The 26,126-nt window shown below is 42.1% G+C and overlaps 1 protein-coding gene across 1 annotated transcript in view; it reads left to right on the plus strand.

Annotated features, from left to right (window-relative positions):
- Window positions 1-18,858, plus strand: part of LOC127452530 (forkhead box protein O4-like) — a 44,066-nt gene extending 25,208 nt beyond the window's left edge. The window contains exon 2 of the mRNA XM_051718044.1: window positions 15,256-18,858. Coding sequence (XP_051574004.1) covers window positions 15,256-16,686 — 1,431 coding nt within the window. The 3' untranslated portion in view covers window positions 16,687-18,858. The remainder of the gene's footprint in view (window positions 1-15,255) is intronic.
- The last annotated feature ends 7,268 nt before the right edge of the window (window positions 18,859-26,126 follow it).

Genomic DNA, 26,126 nt, shown 5'->3' on the forward strand with positions numbered 1-26,126 from the left:
TGCCATACTGCAAAAATTGTTCAGGAATGGTTTGAGAAACATGACAAAGTGTTCAAGGTGTTGCCTTGGCCTCCAAAATCCCTAGATGTCAGTCCGATTGAGCATCTATGGGATGTGCTGGACCAACAAGTATGATCCATGGAGGCCCCACTTCGCAACTTACAGGACTTGAAGGATCTGCTGCTAACGTCTTGGTGCCAGATACCACAGGACTCCTTCAGAGGTCTTGTGGAGTCCATGCCTCGATGGGTCAGAGCTGTTTTGCCGGCACGAGGGGGACCTGCACGATATTAGGCAGGTGGTTTTAATGTTGTGGCTGATCGGTGTGTGTATATATACTACAATAACAACAGGCTTTCTTTTTTTTTTTCACAGTATGCCCACCTCTTCAGACACTACTACATCACTGGCTGACACACTGTTCAGACTGGTGGGGTTATCTAAGGTCCAGCCTCATTATGATTCCTGGGGAAGCAGTGCTGAACTGGTTTCTGTGTTGCCCCATTTATGTTGTTCAAAGACACGTTTCATGTTACAATGGCTCTGTCCCTTGTGTACTTAATGCAGATTTGTGGTCTTGTGAGTGTCTGTAAAGTTTGTCTGACTATAGAGTGTCCAGTTTATAAGGGGTTGAAGCACGAAGTTCTGAAACTCTTTTGTAATTGTCAGGTTTTTTTTTTTATGATTATTTTTCTGGCATAAAAGTGATTGTGCAGACCAAACTGTAAGGCCTAGAGACATGAAACTTTGGGAAATGGCAGTACTCCAGCTGGCTACACATGGGCATTAGCAAATGGGGGGCGCTATAATAAAGGCAAATGCGTTTTGGACCATAACTCCTGAACCGTGTGTCACAGACTCAAGTGCCTTATATCACTGGAACAAAATGGCTATCTCCAATTTAATTTCTGTCATTTAAAATTTCCGCCATATTGGATTTGTTTTGATAAACCTACTTTTTCTAACTAGTCCTTGGCCATTTGCCTGATCGGAACCAAACCAGTGCAGAAAGATTCTCTGGAGTCCCAACATCAATAATTAACAAAAAAAAGTTTTAATTTTGATTCATTGTTGTAACGGTACGCAAAAACGCACAAAGTGGTTGTGGCCAATTTTACTTAAATGGTTATATCTCTTGAACAGAATGAGATATTTACACCAAATTTGGGACACTTATGTAGGAGGTCAGTCTGAGCACACATGAAAAAAGTGCACACCTTTTCCCCTTGGTTGCAGTATAACAATGACAAACCTAAAAATAGAGTTGGTCCAATCGACATGAAATTGTGCATGCAGTGTCTTTGTACAAGGTGCCATGAAGGTCTATGACGACAGTTGCATATCTTGAAAAACATGGCCGGCATCAACCAATCAACTTTCAGCAGCTTACCTATTAGATAAGGTTAAAAAAGGTTGACTGGAACAAAATGTGTTAGGCCTATTTGTTTCTTGGACCAAGAGGTCTGTACAAAATTTGAATTAAATAGGCTACTAGGAGGCGCTATCACGTTTAGCATACGTGTAAATGGTTGTATATTCTGCGGCATTTCACACAGACACACGTTAATCATATTATATGATAGATCTCCTCATTCTGAACAACTTTGCCTCAAGAACCATTGATGTCAATTAAAATGTTCGTTAAATATTTGAGATTATTTATAAAACCTACCTAGCAAACTAGTCCTAGATTTTTCATTTGACATCAACAAAACCTGTACAAGAACAATGTCTGGACAGTCTAGATCAATAATTATCAAAACGATGTTGATTTTTTTATTTGGCATGGCTGTAACAGTGTCATTTAAAAATATGGGCATGGCCTAGTTTGCCATAAAGTCTCTAACTCCTAAATGGTAAATCCGATTTTCTACAAGTTTAGTACAGATATGCAACATGTGATTCTGAGGAAGTGTGCTAAGTTTTGTGGAGATCGGACAATAGGTAGCACTATAATAGACAGGAATGTAAGAAATGCCATATCTCTGTGCTACCTAACCTGATGGTTCAGAAAATCAAGGCACTTTATCATTGTTTTAGGTGCTAACAGACTATCTAATTAATTCTTAATATCTGTTACATATATACTTAAAGGCCCTCAAATGCATGCACCCCAGTAATTGATAAATTGAATAATTAAGTGCCTTCAGAGACTGTAGATGGAGGTAGGATGAAAATAAGGTGCCTTTCAAACTGTTCTGAGACCAGACTTGCTCAGAACTGCAGCAGTAAGAACAAGCTGAAGACAGTGTTCAGAAGAGGCAGTGGAGGATCTGAGGGAGGTACACATGGTTGTGATGTGGCTGTCATAAGTGGTTCTGTATGTCGGTTTGAAAATAGGTCAAGACTGAAGTTTGGATGTTTGCTAGACCATTCATGTAAATGCTGAGCACGGAGCTGCCAGATAGCGCCAGTTAAACCCACGCTCTTTATCTATGCTACTATTCACTGCTTTTCTCTTTGCTCTCCCTTTCCATTGTTTTTTTTTTTTTTTTTTTACCATACTTGCTCTACATTCAGACCACTGTTTTTTTAAACCCCTGAGTCATTCCTAACTCTAGTCTCAATATAATCAAAGTGTATGTGGCTTGAACAGTTCACTCAAAAATGAAACTCTTGGTTATATTCCAAGTATTCTCAAGCCACTGGTGCTCAAACCTGTTTCTGTAGGTCTACCTTCCTGCAGAGTTTAGCTCCAATCCTAATGAACACCTGAGCCTGCTAGATCCTGGCATTCCCTTGTTTTGGATGGGTTGGGGTAGATATTGGGGCATTTGGTGTGTTTGTTCCAATGTGGAGGCAGTGAGCTCTTTTACGTTGATTTATATTTTACCACAGGTGTGTGGGGAGCGCATGGTAGATATCAGGGTGAGCGATGTGCACTTGACATCACATAAGATGTAGGTCATGGCCAGACCTTGGAGGGGGGGGTTAGGTGACCACATGCCCTCCTGTGTTTTCCAAGCTCAGTGTTTTTACAGTCACTCATTTTACGCTCCCCATCTTTTCATGTGTCTTTTCATCCTCTTCAGTCTTCTCCCTTATGTAACTCATGACACAAGCAAGAGAATTAAAGAACCTTAATGCAGAGTGGTTATAATTTCAAGGCTCAGAAACATGTTCACATTCAAGGGGAAGCTGAAATAGGGTTTGCCACTTACAGTACCACTAGACAGGGTTGTGGACCATTCAGAATTTAATTGAGAGTGCAAATTAAATTCCAGTTTAATTCCTGAATTTGCATTGCAATAGAATTAATGTAGCAAACATGATGTAAAATTGCAATTCGAATTTGAATTTAAGGAAGTAGAATTAAAATGGAACAGGGCTGTTTAACACGTTAATTTAGTTAATAATAAAAAAAAAAAAACTAACGCAATTAATCATGCCCCCTGACACATACGTAACTTCCACAATAAAAGTACGATTTTTCCCAATGTACAAGAAAATCTGTTTTTATGAGCCACGCCTCAACAAACCTCACAAGCAGCGTTGCCACAGAATGAGAACCGCTCACTGAGGAGGAAGCACAACAGAATACAGGAAACTTGAGATGCGATTTTCAAAGTTTCCACTACTTTTAACTTGACACAGCATCCTAAAACTGCAGCATTTATAACACTTAATAGCAGTGAGACGCTCGAAATGCATCCGTCTGAGGCACATGTACATAGAGCGACAGTTAAAAAAGTGCAGACAGGGCACAAGAACGTGTCCTGTGAGAACTGTACACACTGACGAACTCAGTGCAAAACAGATTGCTGTCAACTGTAGGCTTGTTCAATGATATGAGAATAAAACAAACAATATATTGAGTTCTTAAGCTACTTTTTGTATTTTCTTATCAATGGTTTATTCATCTGCTACAATAATGCAATTTATTTCAAAATGAATTTCAATCCGTATTATATGTATTTATTATAGGCCCTACATAATATACAGTATTTATGCAATTATGCATTGTTTATATGAATTAACTTTATTTGGGGGACTTTCTCAGCAAATAATGATGTATCTGATTAATTGCGATTAATTAATTGGCATGTTATGTAATGAATTAGGTTAAAATTTTGAATTGATTGACAGCCCTAAAATGGAATGAAATTCAAAGAATTCATATAAATGTGTTTAATTTATTATTATTATTATTATTTATATATATAATACATTTGACTTTTCAGTATAACATGAAACATGTTATCATACACATATGGGGTATTTCCAAAAACATTGCACTATGGAAAACAGTAGATTATTTTAAAACTGTAGGGATAATAATATCTCATGAATTGAAAGCATGCCCATTCAAAAATTTAGAATTTTGCCCAACCCTGAAATGTACACTTTGAAGACGTTGTCTATGATCATTGAAATTATTCTTCCAGGCAAACTCTCTTTGTTCTTTGTAATTTTATTGTATATTTTATGTTAAAGGTGTTGTAAGCAATTTCAGGCATTTTGTTTGCTTCTGATATTTTGCTAAATTCAGTCACACGCCCTGTGGTTTCTGTGATTCCCCACAACATCTACTTCAGGTATATTTGAAAGACAGAAGGGACATTTTATGCCTACTATTCCAAAAAAAAAAAAAAAAAAAAAAAGTAAATAAAGAAAGAAAAATGGCCCCTTTAATATTAGTTATTTTAAGTAAAACTATGTATCGATCAAAAACCTGAAGGTTCAAGTCTCTCTTCCTTACATAAAACATAAAATCTCCTCCACAAGTGCGCTGGTGTGCTGGTGATGTGTGTGTGTGGTTGCTCTTACTTTCCAAGAGACTTTATAAAGGCCAGAACCTTCCTCAACCTTCTTCTAAACATGCACCACTCGAATCTCCTCCAGCTCCAGACACCCATCAGCCACTCATGCAGGATCTCATTAGAGCTTTTACTCCAGACACTGGACTCAGCAGTCTGAGCTGGAGTGCACATTAATATTTCAGTATCTCCTGTCCAGGATTTCGGAGCTGAATGCATCTCTTTCTGTCCTCCATCTCTGAAAGCCTCTCCACTTAGTCTTTCCATTCTCATTCCCCCAGCCACCCTCCCAACTCTCTCTCTGTCTCTTTCTGATTCTTCGTTGTACTCGTTCACTATCAGATTCTTAATTAAAGTGACTTAACTGGGGTCTTTTTGTTTCGAGAAATGACTTGCAACTTGTTTTCCAGCCATTGATCTTCGGAGAGGGGATCTTCACCCAATATTCTATGTCCATTCTCTACTCCTGAAATCCGCAAGCTGGTGTCATAGAATCATGTTACTATACTTACATAATTGCAAAAGGATTTCTACATGGCTTATTGTACATAATGCGGCAGTTTCCTGGTGAAATAAACACTTGAGGTGCTACAACAACGACTTATTTACTTTCACACAAATCACGAGGAAAACAGCAGCTTATCAGTTAATAAACACTTACTTTTCACCCTGTTTCTCACACAATGCTATCTTATCACATCTAAAGTAAGTAGTAAGCACTGTCTTTCTTACCGCAGTAAAATAAATTGAAATGGAACCGCTGGAACTGCATGCATATGTAGTTCACCTTAAAAAGGGGAACATATATTTAAAGAACTGATGGACATGGACACATGTTGCGCTTCCCACAAGTCATGTATTAAAAGAGTGAGTGAGCATTCAGTTATACACAAAACAATGCACATGAAATGTATATCAACTTACATATAACAACACTGTATCCTGATAAGTAACAAATCAATCAAAGACAAAGTAGCTTACACAAGATGGGCATTAATTTGTATATACATTTTACATTCTCTAATGTACTCAATATATAGGACAGCTCGTATGAGAATGAATGGCAAAACAGTCAAATACAAAATAACTCATGTGAAATGTGCACCAACATGTATTTAACATTTCATTCTCTTAGATATACACAAATAACTTTCTCTGGGATGTATGTGTAGTCATTCCACATTCATTATGTATCACAATATATATTGCAAACATGATATTACCTTGCCAACAATAATGTTCAGTTATCACAGTATTATAACACTTTACACATTATCATTAATCAGTTTTATTGTGTACAGTAGCCTATATAAAGATCATTAAAAGCCGTTTGCTTAGCAACGTTTTTTTCAAAACACTGTTCTGCAAATGTTCCCACCTTGAGAGCGATATATCCCTCTATCAGACTGGAAAGAGTGCTGTTTTCCATATACACGAAACGGATCCCCTCTCCTCCCACTATTTGCAGAGGGACACCCAAGGGACACCCAAGGGACTCGCGCGAGGATGGGGCGGAGCGCGGATATTTTAGGAGGATTTGTCGGCGGCCCAGCGTTGCGTGTCTCAGCCAGGGCTGGGAGCATGCTGACACAGAGCTCGCTGAGATTGATTGTGAGCACATGAAAACTTGAAACACTTCACTTTCGTTTTCAATTTGAATAAACAACTACACTCCGCTGCATCCATAGTAACACAGCTCACTCATCTGCCATCACCTCGACACGTGTCCTCAATGCCATGGTGGTTTGTTAGAGCGCATGCTCATTAGCTGACACAGCAACACACATAAAAGTAACAACATAAGAACATAATACATTTTAAAATGCATTCTACTTAATTAATATTATTGTTTTAGCAATAAATATGTAATCCAAGTAACTTAATTTTATTAATGTGTATAATTTTGTTAAGTAACACATTACATTACTGTGTTACCGCAAAATGTAATCAGATTACAATAACATTTGTACACGTTACACCCAGCACTGGTTACTGGTGCTGCCGCCGCTCTAACGTTATTGGTGGACTGCACAACTGGCCATAGTAGTGTTTGAAATTCTGTTTACAGATGATACTGCAGATAAAAAGATATCATACTAATTTGACAAGAAAAAATGCACATTCAGCAGGGGAGAACGTTTTATATATCCTGCAGCAGTGCTTAATGCACCGTATCATTAAACAAGACGAACGTTATATCAATATATGAATCAAACTCACTCAGAATGTCACTTCACGCGACTCATAGAAGAGGCGCTGACAGCACACAGAAATGACAGTTTCAGAGTTTGTTCTTATTTACATGATCTGCTTCCTTATTATTTTAACTTTAATAAAGGATGCATTAAAGATGTAACGCCGGGGTGTTCCTATAAGACGCGAGCATGCAGGTTTTGTTTAAACGGAACGGCAGCTTCAGCTCTGCTTTATTTCACAACGAGAGTGCTTCTGTATTTACATATTTTTTTTTTTTAAATAAATATTTTTTAAATAAATATTTATTTATATATAATTACCTCATACTTTGCGATCTACATCACCTGAGGCTGTTTGGAAAGTTTGGAGTGTGTCTGGACTGTGAGCTGTGTCTTCTTCCTCAATCAGGCGTGAGCTGCAGTGCTCCTCTCGTGCACCATCTTTAGTTTCATATGATCTCATGTTACGTTAAATGAGATCAAATGACTATTGGACAAAGAAGATTTTTGTCGACTAATCGTTTCAGCCCTATCCCTGAGTTGCAATCAGAATTGTATTATTGAATATATATATATATATATATATATATATATATATATATATATACAGGTGCATCTCAATAAATTAGAATGTCGTGGACAAGTTCATTTATTTCAGTAATTCAACTCAAATTGTGAAACTTGTGTATTAAATAAATATAATGCACACAGACTGAAGTAGTTTAAGTCTTTGGTTCTTTTAATTGTGATGATTTTGGCTCACATTTAACAAAAACCCACCAATTCACTATCTCAAAAAATTAGAATATGGTGACATGCCAATCAGCTAATCAACTCAAAACACCTGCAAAGGTTTCCTGAGCCTTCAAAATGGTCTCTCAGTTTGGTTCACTAGGCTACACAATCATGGGGAAGACTGCTGATCTGACAGTTGTCCAGAAGACAATCACTGACACCCTTCACAAGGAGGTTAAGCCACAAACATTCATTGCCAAAGAAGCTGGCTGTTCACAGAGTGCTGTATCCAAGCATGTTAACAGAAAGTTGAGTGGAAGGAAAAAATGTGGAAGAAAAAGATGCACAACCAACCGAGAGAACCGCAGCCTTATGAGGATTGTCAAGCAAAATCGATTCAAGAATTTGGGTGAACTTCACAAGGAATGGACTGAGGCTGGGTTCAAGGCATCAAGAGCCACCACACACAGACGTGTCAAGGAATTTGGCTACAGTTGTCGTATTCCTCTTGTTAAGCCACTCCTGAACCACAGACAATGTCAGAGGCGTCTTACCTGGGCTAAGGAGAAGAAGAATTGGACTGTTGCCCAGTGGTCCAAAGTCCTCTTTTCAGATGAGAGCAAGTTTTGTATTTCATTTAGAAACCAAGGTCCTAGAGTCTGGAGGAAGGGTGGAGAAGCTCATAGCCCAAGTTGCTTGAAGTCCAATGTTAAGTTTCCACAGTCTGTGATGATTTGGGGTGCAATGTCTGCTGGTGTTGGTCCATTAAGTTTTTTGAAAACCAAAGTCACTGCACCCATTTACCAAGAAATTTTGGAGCACTTCATGCTTCCTTCTGCTGACCAGCTTTTTAAAGATGCTGATTTCATTTTCCAGCAGGGTTTGGCACCTGCCCACACTGCCAAAAGCACCAAAAGTTGGTTAAATGACCACGGTGTTGGTGTGCTTGACTGGCCAGCAAACTCACCAGACCTGAACCCCATAGAGAATCTATGGGGTATTGTCAAGAGGAAAATGAGAAACAAGAGACCAAAAAATGCAGATGAGCTGAAGGCCACTGTCAAAGAAACCTGGGCTTCCATACCACCTCAGCAGTGCCACAAACTGATCACCTCCATGCCACGCCGAATTGAGGCAGTAATTAAAGCAAAAAGTAGCCCCTACCAAGTATTGAGTACATATACAGTAAATGAACATACTTTCCAGAAGGCCAACAATTCACTAAAAATGTTTTTTTTTATTGGTCTTGTGATGTATTCTAATTTTTTGAGATAGTGAATTGGTGGGTTTTTGTTAAATGTGAGCCAAAATCATCACAATTAAAAGAACCAAAGACTTAAACTGCTTCAGTCTGTGTGCACTGAATTTATTTAATACACGAGTTTCACAATTTGAGTTGAATTACTGAAATAAATGAACTTTTCCACAACATTCTAATTTATTGAGATGCACCTGTATATATATATGTACACATGCCCATAGCCAGGGGAATGCAAACAGCATTCCCCATCTTTCACACACTCCGCCCATGTTGGGGACACATCTGTTTGCATTTTTCTTTGCAATTTAACTGGAAAAGAGCATGAGCTGCTTAACAGCAGAGCATGTTCATGAGAGAACATCATCGCCTGCTATCACTGAACACCACTGATAACAGCCGCAAAGAGCACTCATTAAAACAAACTCCAGTACTGGAATGCCACTTACAATCATACACATGAACAAAATGGAAACTCCTGCTGAAGAACTGGAGATGTTTCTTCTGCATTAGACACTTACCTGACAAAATAGTATTTCAAAAAGTGGTGGGGACAAAATTGGCGAAGGCAAAAGTGATAGGGATATGTCACACCGTCCCACTCATAAAATATGCCTATGTCAGTTGTGTTGATATAAAACTCAATAGAGCATTAACCTTTAAAACCTCATCTGTTTGGAAGAACATTGACTCACACAACTGACACAACTGTGCCTGATAATGTACAACACTAAACTGATCTCTTTCTTTTTCACTATCTATTATTAATATATATTACAGCACTTTCTGCCTCCATTACAATTTTGTCAATGAGGTGACTTTAATGAGCAGTGTGTTTCAAAATCTTTTCTTGTCTCTAACTACTTTAGCCATTTTTCAGTGATCTATCCAAATTCCATTGTTTTTGGCAAATCCCTACCTCTTGCATTCTTCTTGAGTAAATCCCAGCCCCTCCCCCAACCTAAACTCACCTGTGTCACTTCCATGGGGAAGGGAAACAATTTGATAGTAAAAAAATGGCTGCTATGGCAACAAGAACCCTCCCTTTCCCATGGGTCTCCTTAGCAACCGGTCGCTTAGTACAGTGTGCCAAGTGTGCATATGTGTGTGTATTAGTTACTACTCACCATAGCGTGACAGGGGCATGTCATATATGTGTGTCCAGGCCTGAATATGGCTTTAAAGAATTTTAACTTTATTTATTAATGAAAGCTGACCTAAAACACTATGACTGTGTCATCACTTGCATGCTTACAGTATGTGCTAAACATGCAATGATTTTTGCATTGATATACAGAGTACGGCACACACATCATCATGTTGGCATGTCTACAAATGGATGTTTACATTCCGAAGAACGACTAAAAAGACGATTCTGTAAATCTTGCATGGCGAACATGCATCTCTTTTTCTTTTTTTTCTTTTTTTTTGGTGGAATTTAATTGTACAGTGTGAATGTATTAAATTGTGATTAGAAATGTGCAGTGACCTTTAGAATAGAGGAAATTAGATTCTTATTGCTGTGAATGAGATTATGCAAAGTGCCGCTTGCATTTGTCTTATTGTTTCTTGTGTCCTTCTGTATTTAAAGGGGATGAGGGTTGTGATATAATAAAATCCATCTCCACCTGTCTAGAATAACAAGCTTTCGCTGTTGCGCACCCTCTCCGTGTTTATCTCATTTTCTTCCTCTGAATGCATTTACATGTTCTCCTCCCACCAATATCGCTTTGTGGCATGTGGCACCCCCCCCCCCCCCACACACACACACACACACACACACACACACACCTGGGAGTTGTGGGCCCCCTTCAGCTTAAGTCCCGGTAAGCGTCTGCGTTAATGCGGTTATGATTGTATCCTAAGTTTTAGATGTTGTAAATATGTTGATATTGAACATTTCAGTATCTACTGAATTAAATTTTTGTGAATACAAATTATATCACCCTTAGCATATGGCAGTCATCGTGGAAAACGTGACACAAGTTGTGTTGTTGTTTGTGTGGGTGTGCCACTTGTGTACCTGCTATATTATTTCTCCATGGTTGGGATGAGAGGAGATTTCTGGAGACCATTTTCCTAAGAGATCCTCATGACATGATTGTAACGTGTTCTGGACAGATTTTGGGTGGGCCGTTGACAGGGGGATCCCAGGACGAACCCATGCCTGTTCTGTGGATTAGGTCGAGCCAAACTGGCACAGGGCTCTGGATTTTCCGGTCTCCTATCTGCCTCTCAGATGCTCGGCAAATCTGGTGACACTATTTATAACTAACTATTCCATGCTGGCTAGCACCCACACCCACGCACAGCCTCACTCGCCACAGCTCCTGCGGGAAACACAATACGGTCACAATCAACATACAGTCAGCCAAGAATCATCCGGCACTTCCATTACACTTTAAACAGACTCTGAATTATTATATGATATGGTTCCATGCAGTTCTGAGAACGAATTTTACAAGGTTTGTGGGCTTGATGTGGTTGTATTGTGTGCATTTGGTACCCAATTTAAACAATTTGATCTTAACCATATTGCTTTATTATCATCTTTATTTGACATGACAGATTAAAGGGATCCTCCCCTCTTTTCACCATATTATTATTATAGTTGGCATATCTGAGTTAGAGGTTTAACGATATATCGGTTTCCCCAAATTAATCTTTGCCGAAAGTTACTTTTGGAACTATCGTTATGAGCAGAAATTAAAGCAGATACTTTGCAGATAGGTTTTTGCTCCTTGGGCAGCGTTGGAGGGTTCTAGAGTATGACGACAACCTCTGGAGGTTAAATATAAACAAACACATTCAATTAATTTATTTTAAAAACTATCTGCCGATTAATCATTTTTGGCTTTTCCAATCACCCTAGTTATCAGTATCTGAAAAATCATGTACAGTTCAACCTCTAATCTCAACAGTAATTTTCTGTGGTCAAAAAATGTGCCCCCCACACTTGTCGTCTTACCCCTATTTCATGTTGTGCAAATCAGTGGGGCAGGCCAGAACATTGTGCCACACCTGTTTCTTCTGTCCCGTACATGTTTTGTTGGAAAAATTGTTAAATTGGTAAAAATACTGTAATGACAAGCAGAACTTCAAATAAAACACAGAGATTGGCTCAGAGCTGTACAAGATGGCATGACTGAAACCCTCAGTGAGCGAGCATATGGCGACAATGGTAAGAAAAAAAATGGTGCGAAAGAAACCATAAAAGTCATGACTTGAGGAGTAAATCAGTCCTCTTCTGACAAACCTGGTAAAATAAATGCCCAACATAGTAAGAGTATAGTCCTTAAAATAGTGTTTCAAGTAAAATGAATGAGTACATTCATTTCTGTGAGGTCTATAGTCCAATCTGTATATGTTTGAAATGGTTAGTGGGCAGCATGTTGGGTTGGGATAGGTGTAGATGGTTCGTGAACAGGTCAATGTAAAGAGTTCCAGCATATACAAAGAAGCAGGTTGGGTGTGGTTAGACCAGACAGATGGAAGGCAAATGGTGTCATGATGGTTGGGTCTCATAGTGCTTGTAAGTACCTTTGGGACACATTCCTTAGAGTAAAGACAGGATCAGAAACAAAGATGCATCAGCAATCAGTAGCGAACAGAACTGTAGAAGAGAGCTCTGATAGTGCACCATGGGAAATCCAACTGACCTAGCTATGGCAACCTACTTAATTGGAAGAAGGAAGGCAACCCAAACATGTTTAATCCCTGAGATTATGGCAACCTGCCCTTCGATAACAAAATGCAACAATGCAACTCTTCAACTTTGGATGTTGTTATGGTTAATGTACAGTTGTGCAGTTTATGGTCAGTTAAAAGTCCCTGGAAGTGTTTTAGTTGAGCAGCAGAAAGTGGAGATGTTGACTTTATAGTCTTTGACACAGCTTTTCTTCTCTTTTCTTCTCTTTCAGTTAGCTTACCAAGCGACTCTTCGCTACTGGACAGGAAAATTTGGGGCTGTAAGAAAGTGTACAAGACATAAAATGCCTGAAAGAGACACTGAATGATGTCTGAGATTCACCTCTGCATCCATGTTGTCTAAATGAACAACATATGTCATAATTGAACAGCCTTTTAACCATCATTAACTAGTCAACACAAAATCACGGTTGTCAGTGTCAGATGTTAGTGACTCTAATCAGTGCAATATTTGCCTAGGCAGGGAGTTATTCACCCAATTTAATATCAGGTTTAATCTTGAATTATTTAGGATTACCCAAGATAATTATTTGGGATATTAAGGAGCGAAAGGGATTAGCAATTATTGTCAGTTTCTAGCTGTGTTAGCAAATGGGCATCTCAAATTTACCCTGTTTGACTGCAGCCTCATAATACAGTGATGGAAAGAAGTTTGAGTAGCTGGTTAAGCAAATGAAGCAAGTCAGATTCAAACTTGTATTTTCCACATGTGCACCACAGCGTAATGTGTCAGAGCATGTGTGCTAACCGCGCAGTTTTGTATTCATGGTTAAAATAATCAGGATGTCAAACCTGACATGCATGGTCATTTGTTCAATTGATATTCACAAAGAATGAAAAATGTCTTGATTTTGGCTAAATGTTTTTAAGACTTCAAAAATGCTTTACAACTTGTCTTGCTTTAACAATCAGTCTTTGTAAGCAATTACCAGTGTTGAGAAAGCAACTTACAGAATGTATCAAGTAGGGATGTTAATGAACATTGGCTGATCGATTAATCATCATTAATAATTTAATCGATTAAGCTTATCAATCGCTGATTTATTTTATTTTTTTTAGCACACATGCATTCAGTAATCATGCGAGCAGAAGAGAACATAAAAAGAATGTTTGTCTAAACGGTCATCCGCTGCTAGAGGATGCACTTTCTGCTGCTTGCGCACTGTATGTCTTGGCACGTCTGCAGCACAAGTGCATCGTTAACTTACATACTTGTAAAGACAAAGGGGGCTCAGTGTAATCATGGAGCGTTTCTCAATAAATTAGCATTATTGCATAAACCATGATAGTGTGTTAAGGTACAGTTATGTCAGTGCTTACCTGGGAGAGCATGCAGGTACACTCCCAGGTATATACTAAGATCCACAATGTTCAGTTTTAATGATCTCGAATCTTCTATACAAGTTATTATTAACAGTAATACATTAACAGTAAATTAACAATTTACAACTTAAACACAGCCTAAATGTATTAAAATACACTGAACTGAAAATATAACATGAGGAAAATACCAATACTCACATTTCTGAAGTGTATTTATTTAAATAATATTTACAGTAAGCTACATGCACATATTATTTGGACTCCTCCATGTGCTTTTTGAGGTATTAACATTAAAAATTAATTGATTAATTGATTGTTATTTCCATGACAAATGAATATGAAAATTTCGGAAAACTGACATCCCTAGGATCAAGCTGTTACTGTTTTATTGTGTGAGGAACTGCTCCAACTGATTCTGTGCACAAGTGAATTGTCCGACTGATTCAGACCAATTCACGAACTGATTCAGACCATATTGCTAACCATTGTGACCGATACATTGAAAAGAACTGACTCAAGAGAGTGGTTCTTTCTCAAATCGAACATTACTAATTCTGATTCTAAAAAGCTAACAGAGAATACCACATGACTTGAGTGCTAAAATATTGTGAGGGAAAATGTAACGGTGCAGTATTTGATTGCAGTACTTCAACAAATCAATCAATTAATAGATAAATTAGCTTAGATACTGAAAAGCTACATGGTTTAAAAAATTGCAACCTACCATGCTACTGAGAAAAATAGTTAAGCAAAAAGCTTTGCTACTTCAACGCTACTGCCTAACGTTGGCGATTACTCCTTCAGTGACAAATGCTGTCCCAAAGTGTGTGGATTTCCACTGCAATCCAATGCACACATGGGAAATCTAATTTACTTAAATGACTTTTTACCTTCTGTTTATGTCTTTATTTAAACATTTTCAGTTTCACATACACAGTTCACAGTGTAAACATGCACAGTGCAGGGCAGAAAAAGCATTTGAATCCTTGGAATTAATAACTGGTTGACCCCTCTTTTGGCAGCCATAACCTCCACCAAATGTTTCCTGTAATTGCTGATCAGACCTGCACAACAATCAGGAGGAATTTTGCACCATTCCTCTTGACAAGATTTTTTCAATTCAGCAATATTCTTGGGATGTCTGATGTGAAGTGCTCTCGAGGTCATGCCGAAGCATCTCAATCGATTTAAGGTCAATATTTACAATTAATGGATTTCCTGTCTAAAGAATACTGTTTTAACACCGAGTTCTTTTTCCCTTTTCCTGTCTTAATTCTAGAACTCCATTCGCCACAATCTGTCCCTGCACACACGCTTCATCCGTGTTCAGAATGAGGGAACAGGCAAGAGTTCCTGGTGGATGCTAAATCCTGAGGGAGGCAAGTCGGGAAAAGCCCCTCGCCGCCGAGCCGTCTCCATGGACAACAGCACCAAGTACTTGAAGAGCAAAAGGCGAGTGAGCTGTAAGAGGGATGCTGGGAAAGCTGAGCAGGGTGCAAAGCCACCGGTGGGATTCTGTAGCTCTCTAGAGCATTGCAGTCCTACTATAATGTCTGGTACAGGTGGGCCAGTGGTTAGGGAGGACTATGACTCCTGGACAGATCTCCATTCACGTACCAGCTCTTCAGCTTCAACACTTAGTGGTTGCCTGTCACCCATCCTAGTGGAGGGGGAGCTAGGAGAGCCTGAGGAGGGAAGGTTATCTTGCTCCACGTCTCCATGCCTCTACCCCAGTCCCACCAGTGCCCACTCACCTGCATCCCACTGCAATGCAGATCTCAGGACCAACAGCTACCAACAGCACCAGCCCCCAGGCGATCAACACCTTTCCTACCACTACAACAGTGATGTAAAAAGACAGGGCTCCAGCTGTGACTCAGCTTATGGCCAAACAAGTGTGGGCATGATTCACCACCATTCCTCCATGCAGACTTTTGAAGAGAGCACCAGCTTCTCTGGTAGTATGCAGGCCTACACAAGTACCAGCACCTTGCAGAGTCTGTTGACCAGAGGAACCCAATTCAGTGTCAAGGACATGATGCTTGGGAAGGTGAATTTGGTCCACTCCATGATGGTTGCTCAAGGCAATCCGGTAGGATGCAGCAGTAGCCAGCATGGTCACAATAACACTCCTGCTCATGACCCTTCCTCTAAAACATCTCACAGCTACAACATCATTCAAAGCTTGAGCCAAGACCATCACCATGCGGTAGTACACTCTCAACCCAGTGATGAACACATGCAGTTATACATGCATAAAGCTCCTTACCAATACAGCCCCCAAGCCCACACACATTTCCCAGCATCCACCACACTCCACCCAAGCCCTGCAGGCATGCAAGGAATCCCACAGGATACCTGCCACCTTGAAACAGCCCCGTATCCACACCCCCACCCCGACATTTACACCAATACATATCAGCACAGTATGCCTGAAGGACCATACCACCAACCTCAGGAGGCAGGGGAAAGGTACCACTACCACCACCCTCATCAGATCTACCCTCACGAGTGGCTGCCAGCTGACCTGGATATGTTCCATAGCAGCCTAGACAGTGACTTCGAGTCCATCCTCCTCCATGACATTCTGGACACGGGAGGGGATGATGACTGCAATTTGGACTCCTCATTGGCACAGGGAATGGGCATGGGCTTAAGATTCAGAGTTACAGAGCAGAACCACAACAAACAGAGCTGGGTGCCCGGATAAACACCACCCCCCTGGAATATTACTTGAATATTAGTAGAGGCATTACTGCCCACACACCAACCAGCAGTTCCTGCTGAAAAGACCAGTTTAGACCAGTATGAATTGCCTGGCAGTTTCTAGCTGGTTTATGCTGGTTGGTGCTGTTTTTATTCTGGTCTGTCTGCTGGATCAGCAATGTTGTGTACCAGCAAAAAATGCTGATCAACCAGCATTCTTTTGAAACTGGTTGACCAAGGTAGGCTTTCTGGTTAGGCTAGTTAAGAAGCTTGGTGGGGACACCAGCTTCTCATGCTGGGAACCAGCACAGCTGTAATTTTCAACAGATGTGGGGTTTCAACACCCCACCCATGTTCAGGATGAATGCACTGTGCTGACACTCATCAAACCAAGATGAAAATCTTGTTTGTAAAAAACTGCCTTTTGATTTCTGTTTCTGCCTGCTTATGTGTTCATGTTGTGTGTTCATGCATTTAAACCTGATCTGTCTTTTACAGTTTCTCTTTGTCCCAGTTTGCTTTGTGTCAAACCCCTTTAATCTCACTGACTGAACCGTGATGACAATCTATGCTATGTTGCTCAACATTTATTTTGTTCTTCAGTCAAAATCTAACTCTGAACTTTGAGCACTTTAAACGCATTGAGCAAATCCATATTTATAATCTTGTACAGCAGAGGTGCAGGGAAAGAGGGCAGCAAATAACATGTAGGGACACCCAAATGAAATGTAGCATTATTAATCAGATCGCCTACAGCTGCCAGCTCATCAGACATCTGACCTTTTCATATTCCTAATGAATTTATTAGGTTTTAATTTCTTCAGTAACTTCAAGCCATAAGAAATGTATAGTATATACTTTGTTCTTAGTGGGCCTCAGTAACTTGTTAAATTCTACTTACCCCCTACATCGCTCACTTCTCTATTGACAGCAGCTTGATTGAAATTCAGTGTGTTGTTTTTTTAATCTCCAAACTGATGCTGCAGTGATGCATCATTATTGCAGACTGAATGCAGCCCTTCCATCAAGAGACCAGAATATCATAAAGATTTAGAGGTAGGTTTAAATCCAGTTGACATTAAAATCTGACCTCTTTTTATTGTCCTGTTTTCTTTCATGGCCAAAAAGAATTTCAAAGAAAGCTTGTAGGCTGGACTGAGGGTTCGGTGAAATTTTAATACCAGTTTAGGAAATCATTATTACTCATGGGTGCTATACTCTTCTCAGCCATGTGTGTGTGAGAGTTTGTGGTTTCCAGGACTTCTCCTGATACTCCACCCCCATGCTCTTCTCTTTTGCTCCTTGAGTAAAGCAGGTGGGAGTGAAATGGGGTCTGCCATTATGCCAACAGGTCAAGTGTATCTCACTCCATCAAACATATTCCCATCTCTAGACACCATTCTTCTGCTAAGGTGATGTGGCAGCATTTTGTGTCAGTTAATATCTACTTCCACACACATAGACCATCTCCTGTTTTTCAACTGAAGTGTCATTCTAAATAGCTCATACTGAATTACATTATGTTCTAAAAGAAAGACTCAAGATTGTTGGAATAAAAGCAAATGAAAGGATATTTATATAATTTGGTGTAAGCTCCGTCCTTCGGTTCAGCACTCCGATGCTTGTTAGAACCATCAGATCCTTCCGGGGTGATGACGGCAGGGGAGCAGAGCTTACCTCTGCCCAGGACAGGATGTAAACTGGTGGAGATGGGGTGGGATGGGGGGTGAAAACACAGAAGTATGTGAACAATGGGAGGCAGCTGGCAGGCTTATAAAGCAGAGGCTATATTGTGATTGGATGAGATGCCGGAGAGTATGAATCCCGAGATATTCCTGCTAGAACTACGCATACGCTTACATATACAGAGAAAATGAGGTTGCTCAATTCTACTATAAACTATAAAAATTAGAAATTAAGACAGACTATGAAAGTCATGTATCAGAGAGACTCTTTGTGTCTGTCTTTCCATTGGTTTCGGTGTTTGGAATTAAATCATGTTTTCTTACTGTGCTCTGGCTCTTATTTTGTACAAACAAAATCTATATATTAAAAATATTGTATGATAGTTTTTATGAATTAATGTGAAGTTAAGAAGTTTCTTGATTTCATTCCTTTTTATTTCTTTTGTTTAGAGAATGTTTCTCATCATTTGGTGACTAAATAAATAAGACGATATTGCAAATTGTCATATCTGGTCTACTCTGTTCTTCATTTTTACTCTGTGTTATGTAATAATAACCCACATCACTGGGTTAGACTGCTATGTTGATCGGAACTGCACCCAAGAATTTCACACACCATTGCACTTGTGTATATGGCCGTGTGACAATAAAGTGATTTGATTTGATTTGATTTGATTTGACATCAGGACCATTAAAATGCTCAGGTGTGTGTGTGTGTGTGTGTGTGTGTGTGTGTGTGTGTGTGTGTGTGTACATGTTTATACTACATTGTCGGGACCAAATGTCCCCAGAAGGATAGTAAAACATGAGATCACCTACCTAGTGAGGCCCAGCCAGCGGTCCCCATGATGGAAATGGCTTATTAAACAAACTTTTTTTTTTTTTTTTTTTTTAAATGTAAAAATGCAAAATGTTTTCTGTGAGGGTTAGGTTTAGGGGTAGGGTTAGGGTTAGGGGATAGAAATTATCATTAGATCTGTATAAAATCCATAAAATGCATGGAAGTCTATGGAGAGTCCCCACAATGATATTATAACAAGTTTGTGTGTGTGTGTGTGAGAGAGAGAGAGAGAGAGAGAGAGAGAGAGAGAGATGGGGGTGGGGTGCTGGGCATCTAATAAGGCTTGTTATCTCCTGTGAAGCTGGAGTTTGGTCACAGCTGTCATACTCCCGTCTAAGGAAGTCACAGAGGGAGTGCGCCTCTCCATACAGCCATATTGTCTTCTCACTAGGGAGCTTCAGTCCCTCCCTATCTGCCAGAGATATGTGCTTTTAATTTACTCAAATCTGCCAGTACCTCACTAGTGAGGAGAGAGAAAGATTTGTAGGAAAATGGGGCATGCTGAGAGACATACTGTTGATATGAAAAAAACAAAACAAAAAAAACTTCTGGTTATTTATCCTACAGTGTACTACTCTGAAGCATGCAAGTAATGTTATAATTTAGAAGCATGGGAAGATAATCAAATTGGGTCTGTCTTTTAGGTTACAATAACATATAATATGTACTATATTGTGGTAAAGGAATTGTTCACCCAAAAATGTAAATTCTGTCATAATTTATTCACCTTCATGTCATTTCAGAAGAAATTTAGCAGAATTTTCACACTGCTCTTTTCTATCTAATGAAGGCATAGATTGGCCAGGGGAGGTCAAGCTAATGACCTAAACTTTGATCTGTTCCTAACACAAAGCTATTGTATGGATTTTGACAACTTGGAATTCAGTGCACAAGTCATATGGATTGCTTTTCTGATTCTTTTGCCCTTTTTGGTGCTTGACTGCATCCATTTGCTTTTAATTTATGGAAAAGAGCACCATGGAGATTCTGATAAACATCTCACTTTGTGTTTCAGAACAAAGTAAGTAAAGTGAGGCTGGTGAAGGTATAGAGGTTAATGAGCACCGCAGTGGAATGCTGTGAGTTAGTGAGAAGGATAGTGTCCTATTATCCAGTGTGCAGTTTAGTCTTACTCTCTGTCTGTCATCTGGAACCAACAGCCATCGAGAGAGAGAGAGAGAGAGAGAGAGAGAGAGAGAGAGAGAGAGAGAGAGAGAGAGAGAGAGAGGACAGTCCCTGGGTTCAGCACACAGTAACTACATCACTTGATTGTACAGTACATGCTACAAGCACTCTCTAGCTCTGTTCCAAAACCTAGCAAGCTGCCCTACTCTCTACTGTCTACACAGGCAGCTACACATTGCCAAAAGTATGTGGAAACCCCCTTATATTAGTAACAGTTTTCCTGTTTCAGCTACTGTACCCATTACTAACAGGTGCATAAAATAAAATATTTTCTGTTCCAGGCTCTGGGCACAAAGCAAGGTCCATAAAGAAATGATTCAATGAGTCTGGGATGGATAATGTTGGATAATGGTGTGGGTAATACCATAGTACTTCTTGGTACTTTTTGTTAGTCTTCTCATTCTCTCTTTCTCAACCCGTCGTGGTTTTTTCTCTCATGGTTCTCTCATTCTTTATTCATCTAGAATGGCGGTTCCCCTTAATCACCTTAGAGTGTTTATGATCAGTGCTTGTAGATTAGAAGAGAAGCCTCTGAAGACTGATTCTGATTAAAAGAAGATAATAAGCTGTAAATCAGTCACTGTTGACTTTCAAGCAGTTGAACAGCAGGCTTACTCAACAGCCTATAGATGAGTATTGACTGTCACGCACACACGGTTTGGTTTAACTGCTGAGCAGCGAACAGATAGTTACAAGGAAACTTGTGCTCTTCACAAGCAGAGGTTCTGGACTTTTTACCAAAAACGTAAATTTTCTCATCATTTACTTACCCTAGTGTTGTTCCAAACCTGTATGACTTTCTATCTTCCGCAGAAAAAATAAGAGGATGTTTCGCAGAATCTCAGAGGTTCTCTTACCCATTCAAAGAAAGATGGTAGTGATTCACACTGTTGAGCTCCAAAAAGGACAAAACAATGCAACTTAACATCATTTTGTCTTCACTATACGCTATGCAAAATTTTATTTCAATTCAATTTCAATTCAGTTCAGAACACTCCGGGCTGTCAGTAAAGGGTTAAACTGTCGACGTACCGATTCATGTGACAAAACAACATTGCTTGTAAAATTACTTGTATAGACTACTTTTATGGTGCTTTTATGTTTTGTTTTGTAGCTTGAAAGCCCTTGGTCACTATATGCTTTCATTGTATGGAAAGAACAGTGTGATCATTCTGCTAAACATCTCCTTTTGTGTTACACAGATAAAAGAAACTCAGGTAGGTACGAGGTGAGTAAATAATGACAGAAATGTCATTTTTGGGTGAACTATTCCTTTAACCAATGGGAATGTCGGATCAGACTGTAATCTCTGAGGATGCAACAGTGCTGCAAATACATCTTTTATGACACAGTGTGTCCTTAAGCACTGTTAACACACTCTTTTCACAACTCTCTTCAGCCCAGAACACACAGAGAGAGAGAGAGAGAGAGAGAGAGAGAGACCTGCCCGACTGTCATTTCCTTTGCTGAGGGTATCAGTAATTCCCGCTCTGTGATTGTGCTCCTCTGCTGTAAGTGGCCTGAACTGAGAGTTGCAGTATAGACTGAGGCAGCAGACATCTCATTACACTCCCTCAACACACCACTACCAGAGCAGAGCCAGAGGAGGAGAGAGGAGAGATGGTGTCGCAGCAGGCCTCTTCGGTGACACCATGAGTGCTTTCACCGAGCAGTTCCAAACAGCTAAAAAGCAGTTGCAAGAGAACAAGCACAATCAGTAGCATGGCGTTGTGATTTACGATTCCCATAGCATCTTCAACTGACGCAGCGTCGAAGTGACCGACTTGAAAGGGAATGGTCTGGTTATGACTGTAACCTTGGCTCCCTTAAAGGAGGAAACGATACGCTGCGCATGCTCGCCACACTGCTGATTTTGTTGCTGTAAAGGGACCAAGAGATGTGCTCACCTCCCTTCAGTTTAAAAATCCTGATGAAATGGCATTGTGCTCCGGTTTATATGCCTGTGATGATCAGGGGCGGAGCGTCAATCGGCATCTATTTTGCAATAGATTGGCGTGATGGTAAGGGCCTCAGAGGTCATCACTCCTGGGAGGAGCTCCCATAGTGTTAGCTCCTGATGCAGCGTCTTGTTCCCTCCATTCAGTGAACCAGGGTTTCAGTCATAAACGAAATATTTTTTCAGAATGGGAGAAATCGTCATGGTTACTGGTGTAACCTCTGTTCCCTGATGGAGGGAACGAGACGTTGGTGTCGAAGTAGTGACACTAGGGGTCACTCTTGGGAGCGCGAGACACCTCTGGTCTTTGATAAAAGGCCAATGAAAATTGGCGAGTGGTATTTGCATGCCACTCCCCCGAACATACGGGTATAAAAGGAGCTGGTATGCAACCACTCATTCAGGTTTTACGCTGAGGAGCCTATATACGGTCCGGCCATTTCAGCGGGTAGTTCAGCATTGTGGTAGGAGGGACCAACGTCTCGTTCCCTCCATCAGGGAACGGAGGTTACACCAGTAACCATGACATTCCCTATCTGTCACTCACTCGACGTTGGTGTCGATGTAGTGACACTAGGGGTCCCTATACAAAACGCCACAAGGCTGAACTGTGTTACGTGAACTGGTGGTGTGTGGTGGGCAGACTTGCTGTGTGCCTCATAGCCAGCACACCAGGTCGACACGTAACCTCCCCCAACACAGTTATGAGTGTCAAACGGCCCTTTTTGGGGACAAGTCGACTACCCAAAGATAGAGACGGGCTTAACCCAGTCGTGGCCTTTTTTCCCCTTCTCTTTTTCCACTCCCTAAAAAAAGAAGGGGGATTATCCGACTGGGCCGCCAGGTCTAGTCGGGGGGTGTCCCTCCCAAGGGGAGGACACCGCGGAGACCACACCGCACCCCAGAGAGGAGGGGAATATTTAAGTGGAAGAATACGTCACATGGTCTTTCCAACCATGTGGAGAGCCTTCAAGGTAGATCCTGCCCAATGGAGGAGTTACTACAAACATGGAGACTGGGGCAGAGGGGCTCTGCCCAAGGAAGACGCAGTTTGCCAACAGGGAAACAAATTAGCGGAAGATATAGATCCCATGGGGTTAGCCTTACAGGGAACCACCACATGCAGAGCACCTACCCCAGAACCGGGCTCTTAGTTAGCGCATGTACTGGGCCAGCAGTGAGTCTCTCCGAAAACTCGACTGCCACAGGGCTCGGAGGAAGTCAACCAGGGAACAACTTTTGTGAACACTACTGGGAATTAACAGCGCACGTCTTCAGCTCAAAAGGAGGTGGAAGGTGCTATGTGCAAGCGATACACCTGGCCGGCTATCCCGGGCTTATCCGCTTAGGTTGCGTGCCACTACCTGGGACGAAACCGGTTCCACCCGGAGGTTGTAGAACCTTGCAAAGGTGTTGGGTGTTGCCCAGCCCGCTGCTCTACAAATGTCTGTTAGAGAGGCACCTCTGGCCAGGGCCCAAGAAGCCGCTACACCACAGGTAGAATGGGCTCGTAGCCCTACTGGGGGCGGCATGTCTTGGGCGAGATGGAAGCCAGTGGGCGATCCTCTGCTTGGAGACAGCGCTTCCTTTCCACTGTGCACCAAAGCAGACAAAGAGCTGCACAGAGAGTCTAAAGCTCTGCGTGCGATCCAAATAGATGCGCAAAGCGCACACCAGACACAGCAACGCGAGGGCTGGGTCTGCCTCCTCCTGGGGCAGCACTTGCAGGTTCACCACCTGGTCCCTAAAAGGAGTGGTGGGAACCTTGGGCACATAGCCCAGTCGGGGTCTCAGGATCACGTGAGAATAGCCCGGACCGAACTCCAGGCACATTTCGCTGACAGAGAACGCTTGCAGGTCACCTACCCTCTTGATGGAAGTGAGCGCAGTCAGGAGGGCAGTCTTCAGGGAGAGTGCCTTAAGCTCGACTGACTGCAAAGGCTCAAAGGGGGCTCTCTGTAGGCCCTGAAGAACTACGGAGAGATCCCATGAGGGAACGAGGGGCGGTCTGGAGGGATTCAGCCTCCTGGCGCCTCTTAGGAACCTGATGATCAGGTCGTGCTTCCCTAAGGACTTACTGTCAACTGCGTCGTGGTGTGCTGCTATGGCGGCAACGTACACCTTCAAGGTGGAAGGGGACAGCCTCCCTTTCAACCTCTCCTGCAGGAAAGAAAGCACTGATCCGACTGTGCATCTCTGGGGGTCTTCGTGTCGAGAAGAACACCACTTAGCGAACAGACGCCACTTCAAGGCATACAGGCGCCTCGTAGAGGGGGCCCTAGCCTGAGTGATCGTGTCTACCACTGCGGGTGGTAGGCCACCTAGGTCTTCCGCGTCCCGTCCAGGGACCAGACATGGAGATTCCAGAGGTCTGGGCGCGGGTGCCAGAGGGTGCCCCGTCCCTGAGAAAGAAGGTCCTTCCTCAGGGGAATTTGCCAGGGGGGAGCTGTTGCGAGGAGCGTGAGGTCCGAGAACCATGTCTGGGTGGGCCAGTAGGGTGCTACCAGGACGACCTGCTCCTCGTCCTCCCTGACCTTGCACAGAGTCTGTGCAAGTAGGCTCACTGGGGAAACGTGTATTTGCGAATGCCAGGTGGCCAGCTGTGTGCCAGCACGTCTATGCCGAGGGGAGTGGGAGGATTCTTGGGAGGCGAACAGGTCCACCTGTGCCTGAACGAATCAACCCCAAATCAGCTGGACCACCTGGGGGTGGAGTCTCCACTCTCCCCTGTGGGAAACCTGCCGTGACAGTGCGTCCGCTGTAGCGTTAAGGTTGCCCGCGATATGAGTGTCTCGCAACAACTTGAGGTGCTGCTGACTCCGGAGGAGGAGACGGCGGGCGAGTTGTGACATACAGCGAGAGCGCAGACCACCTTGGCGGTTGACATATGCTACCGCTGCCGTGCTGTCTGTCCGAACTAGCACGTGCTTGCCCTGGATCAATGGCCGGAACCTCCGCAGGGCGAGCAGAATTGCCAGTAACTCGAGGCAGTTGATGTGCCAACGCAGCCGCGGACCCGTCCAGAGGCTGGTGGCTAAGTGCCCATTGCAAACAGCGCCCCAGCCCATTTTGGAAGTGTCTGTCGTGACCATGATGCGCCTGGAGACCAGTTCTAGGGGAACACCTGCTCGTAGAAACAAGAGGTCGGTCCAAGGGCTGAAAAGACAGTGACAGACCGACGTAATGGCCACGCGGTGTGTCCCGTGGCGCCATGCCCATCTCGGGACTCGAGTCTGGAGCCAGTGCTGAAGCGGCCTCATATGCATCAACCCGAGCGGGGTGGCCACCGCCGAGGATGCCATATGCCCCAGGAGCCTCTGAAAAAGTTTCAGTGGAACCGCTGTTTTCTGTTTGAACGCCTTCAAACAGGTCAACACCGACTGGGCGCGCTCGTTCGTAAGGCGCGCCGTCAGAGAGACTGAGTCCAACTCCAAACCGAGAAAAGAGATGCTCTGAACCGGGAGGAGCTTGCTCTTTTCCCAGTTGACCCGAAGCCCTAGTCGGCTGAGGTGCGAGAGCACCAGGTCCCTGTGTGTGCATAACACGTCTCGAGAGTGAGCTAAGATTAGCCAGTCGTCGAGATAGTTGAGAATGTGAATGCCCACCTCCTTTAACGGGGCAAGGGCAGCCTCTGCGATCTTCGTAAAGACGCGAGGAGACAGGGACAGACCGAAAGGGAGGACTTTGTACTGATACGCCTGACCCTCGAACGAGAACCGCAGGAAGGGTCTGTGTTGAGGAAGGATCGAGACGTGAAAGTACGCGTCCTTCAGGTC

Source organism: Myxocyprinus asiaticus, chromosome 15 (genome assembly GCF_019703515.2).
Source record: "Myxocyprinus asiaticus isolate MX2 ecotype Aquarium Trade chromosome 15, UBuf_Myxa_2, whole genome shotgun sequence".
Classification (NCBI taxonomy): Eukaryota; Metazoa; Chordata; class Actinopteri; order Cypriniformes; family Catostomidae; genus Myxocyprinus; species Myxocyprinus asiaticus.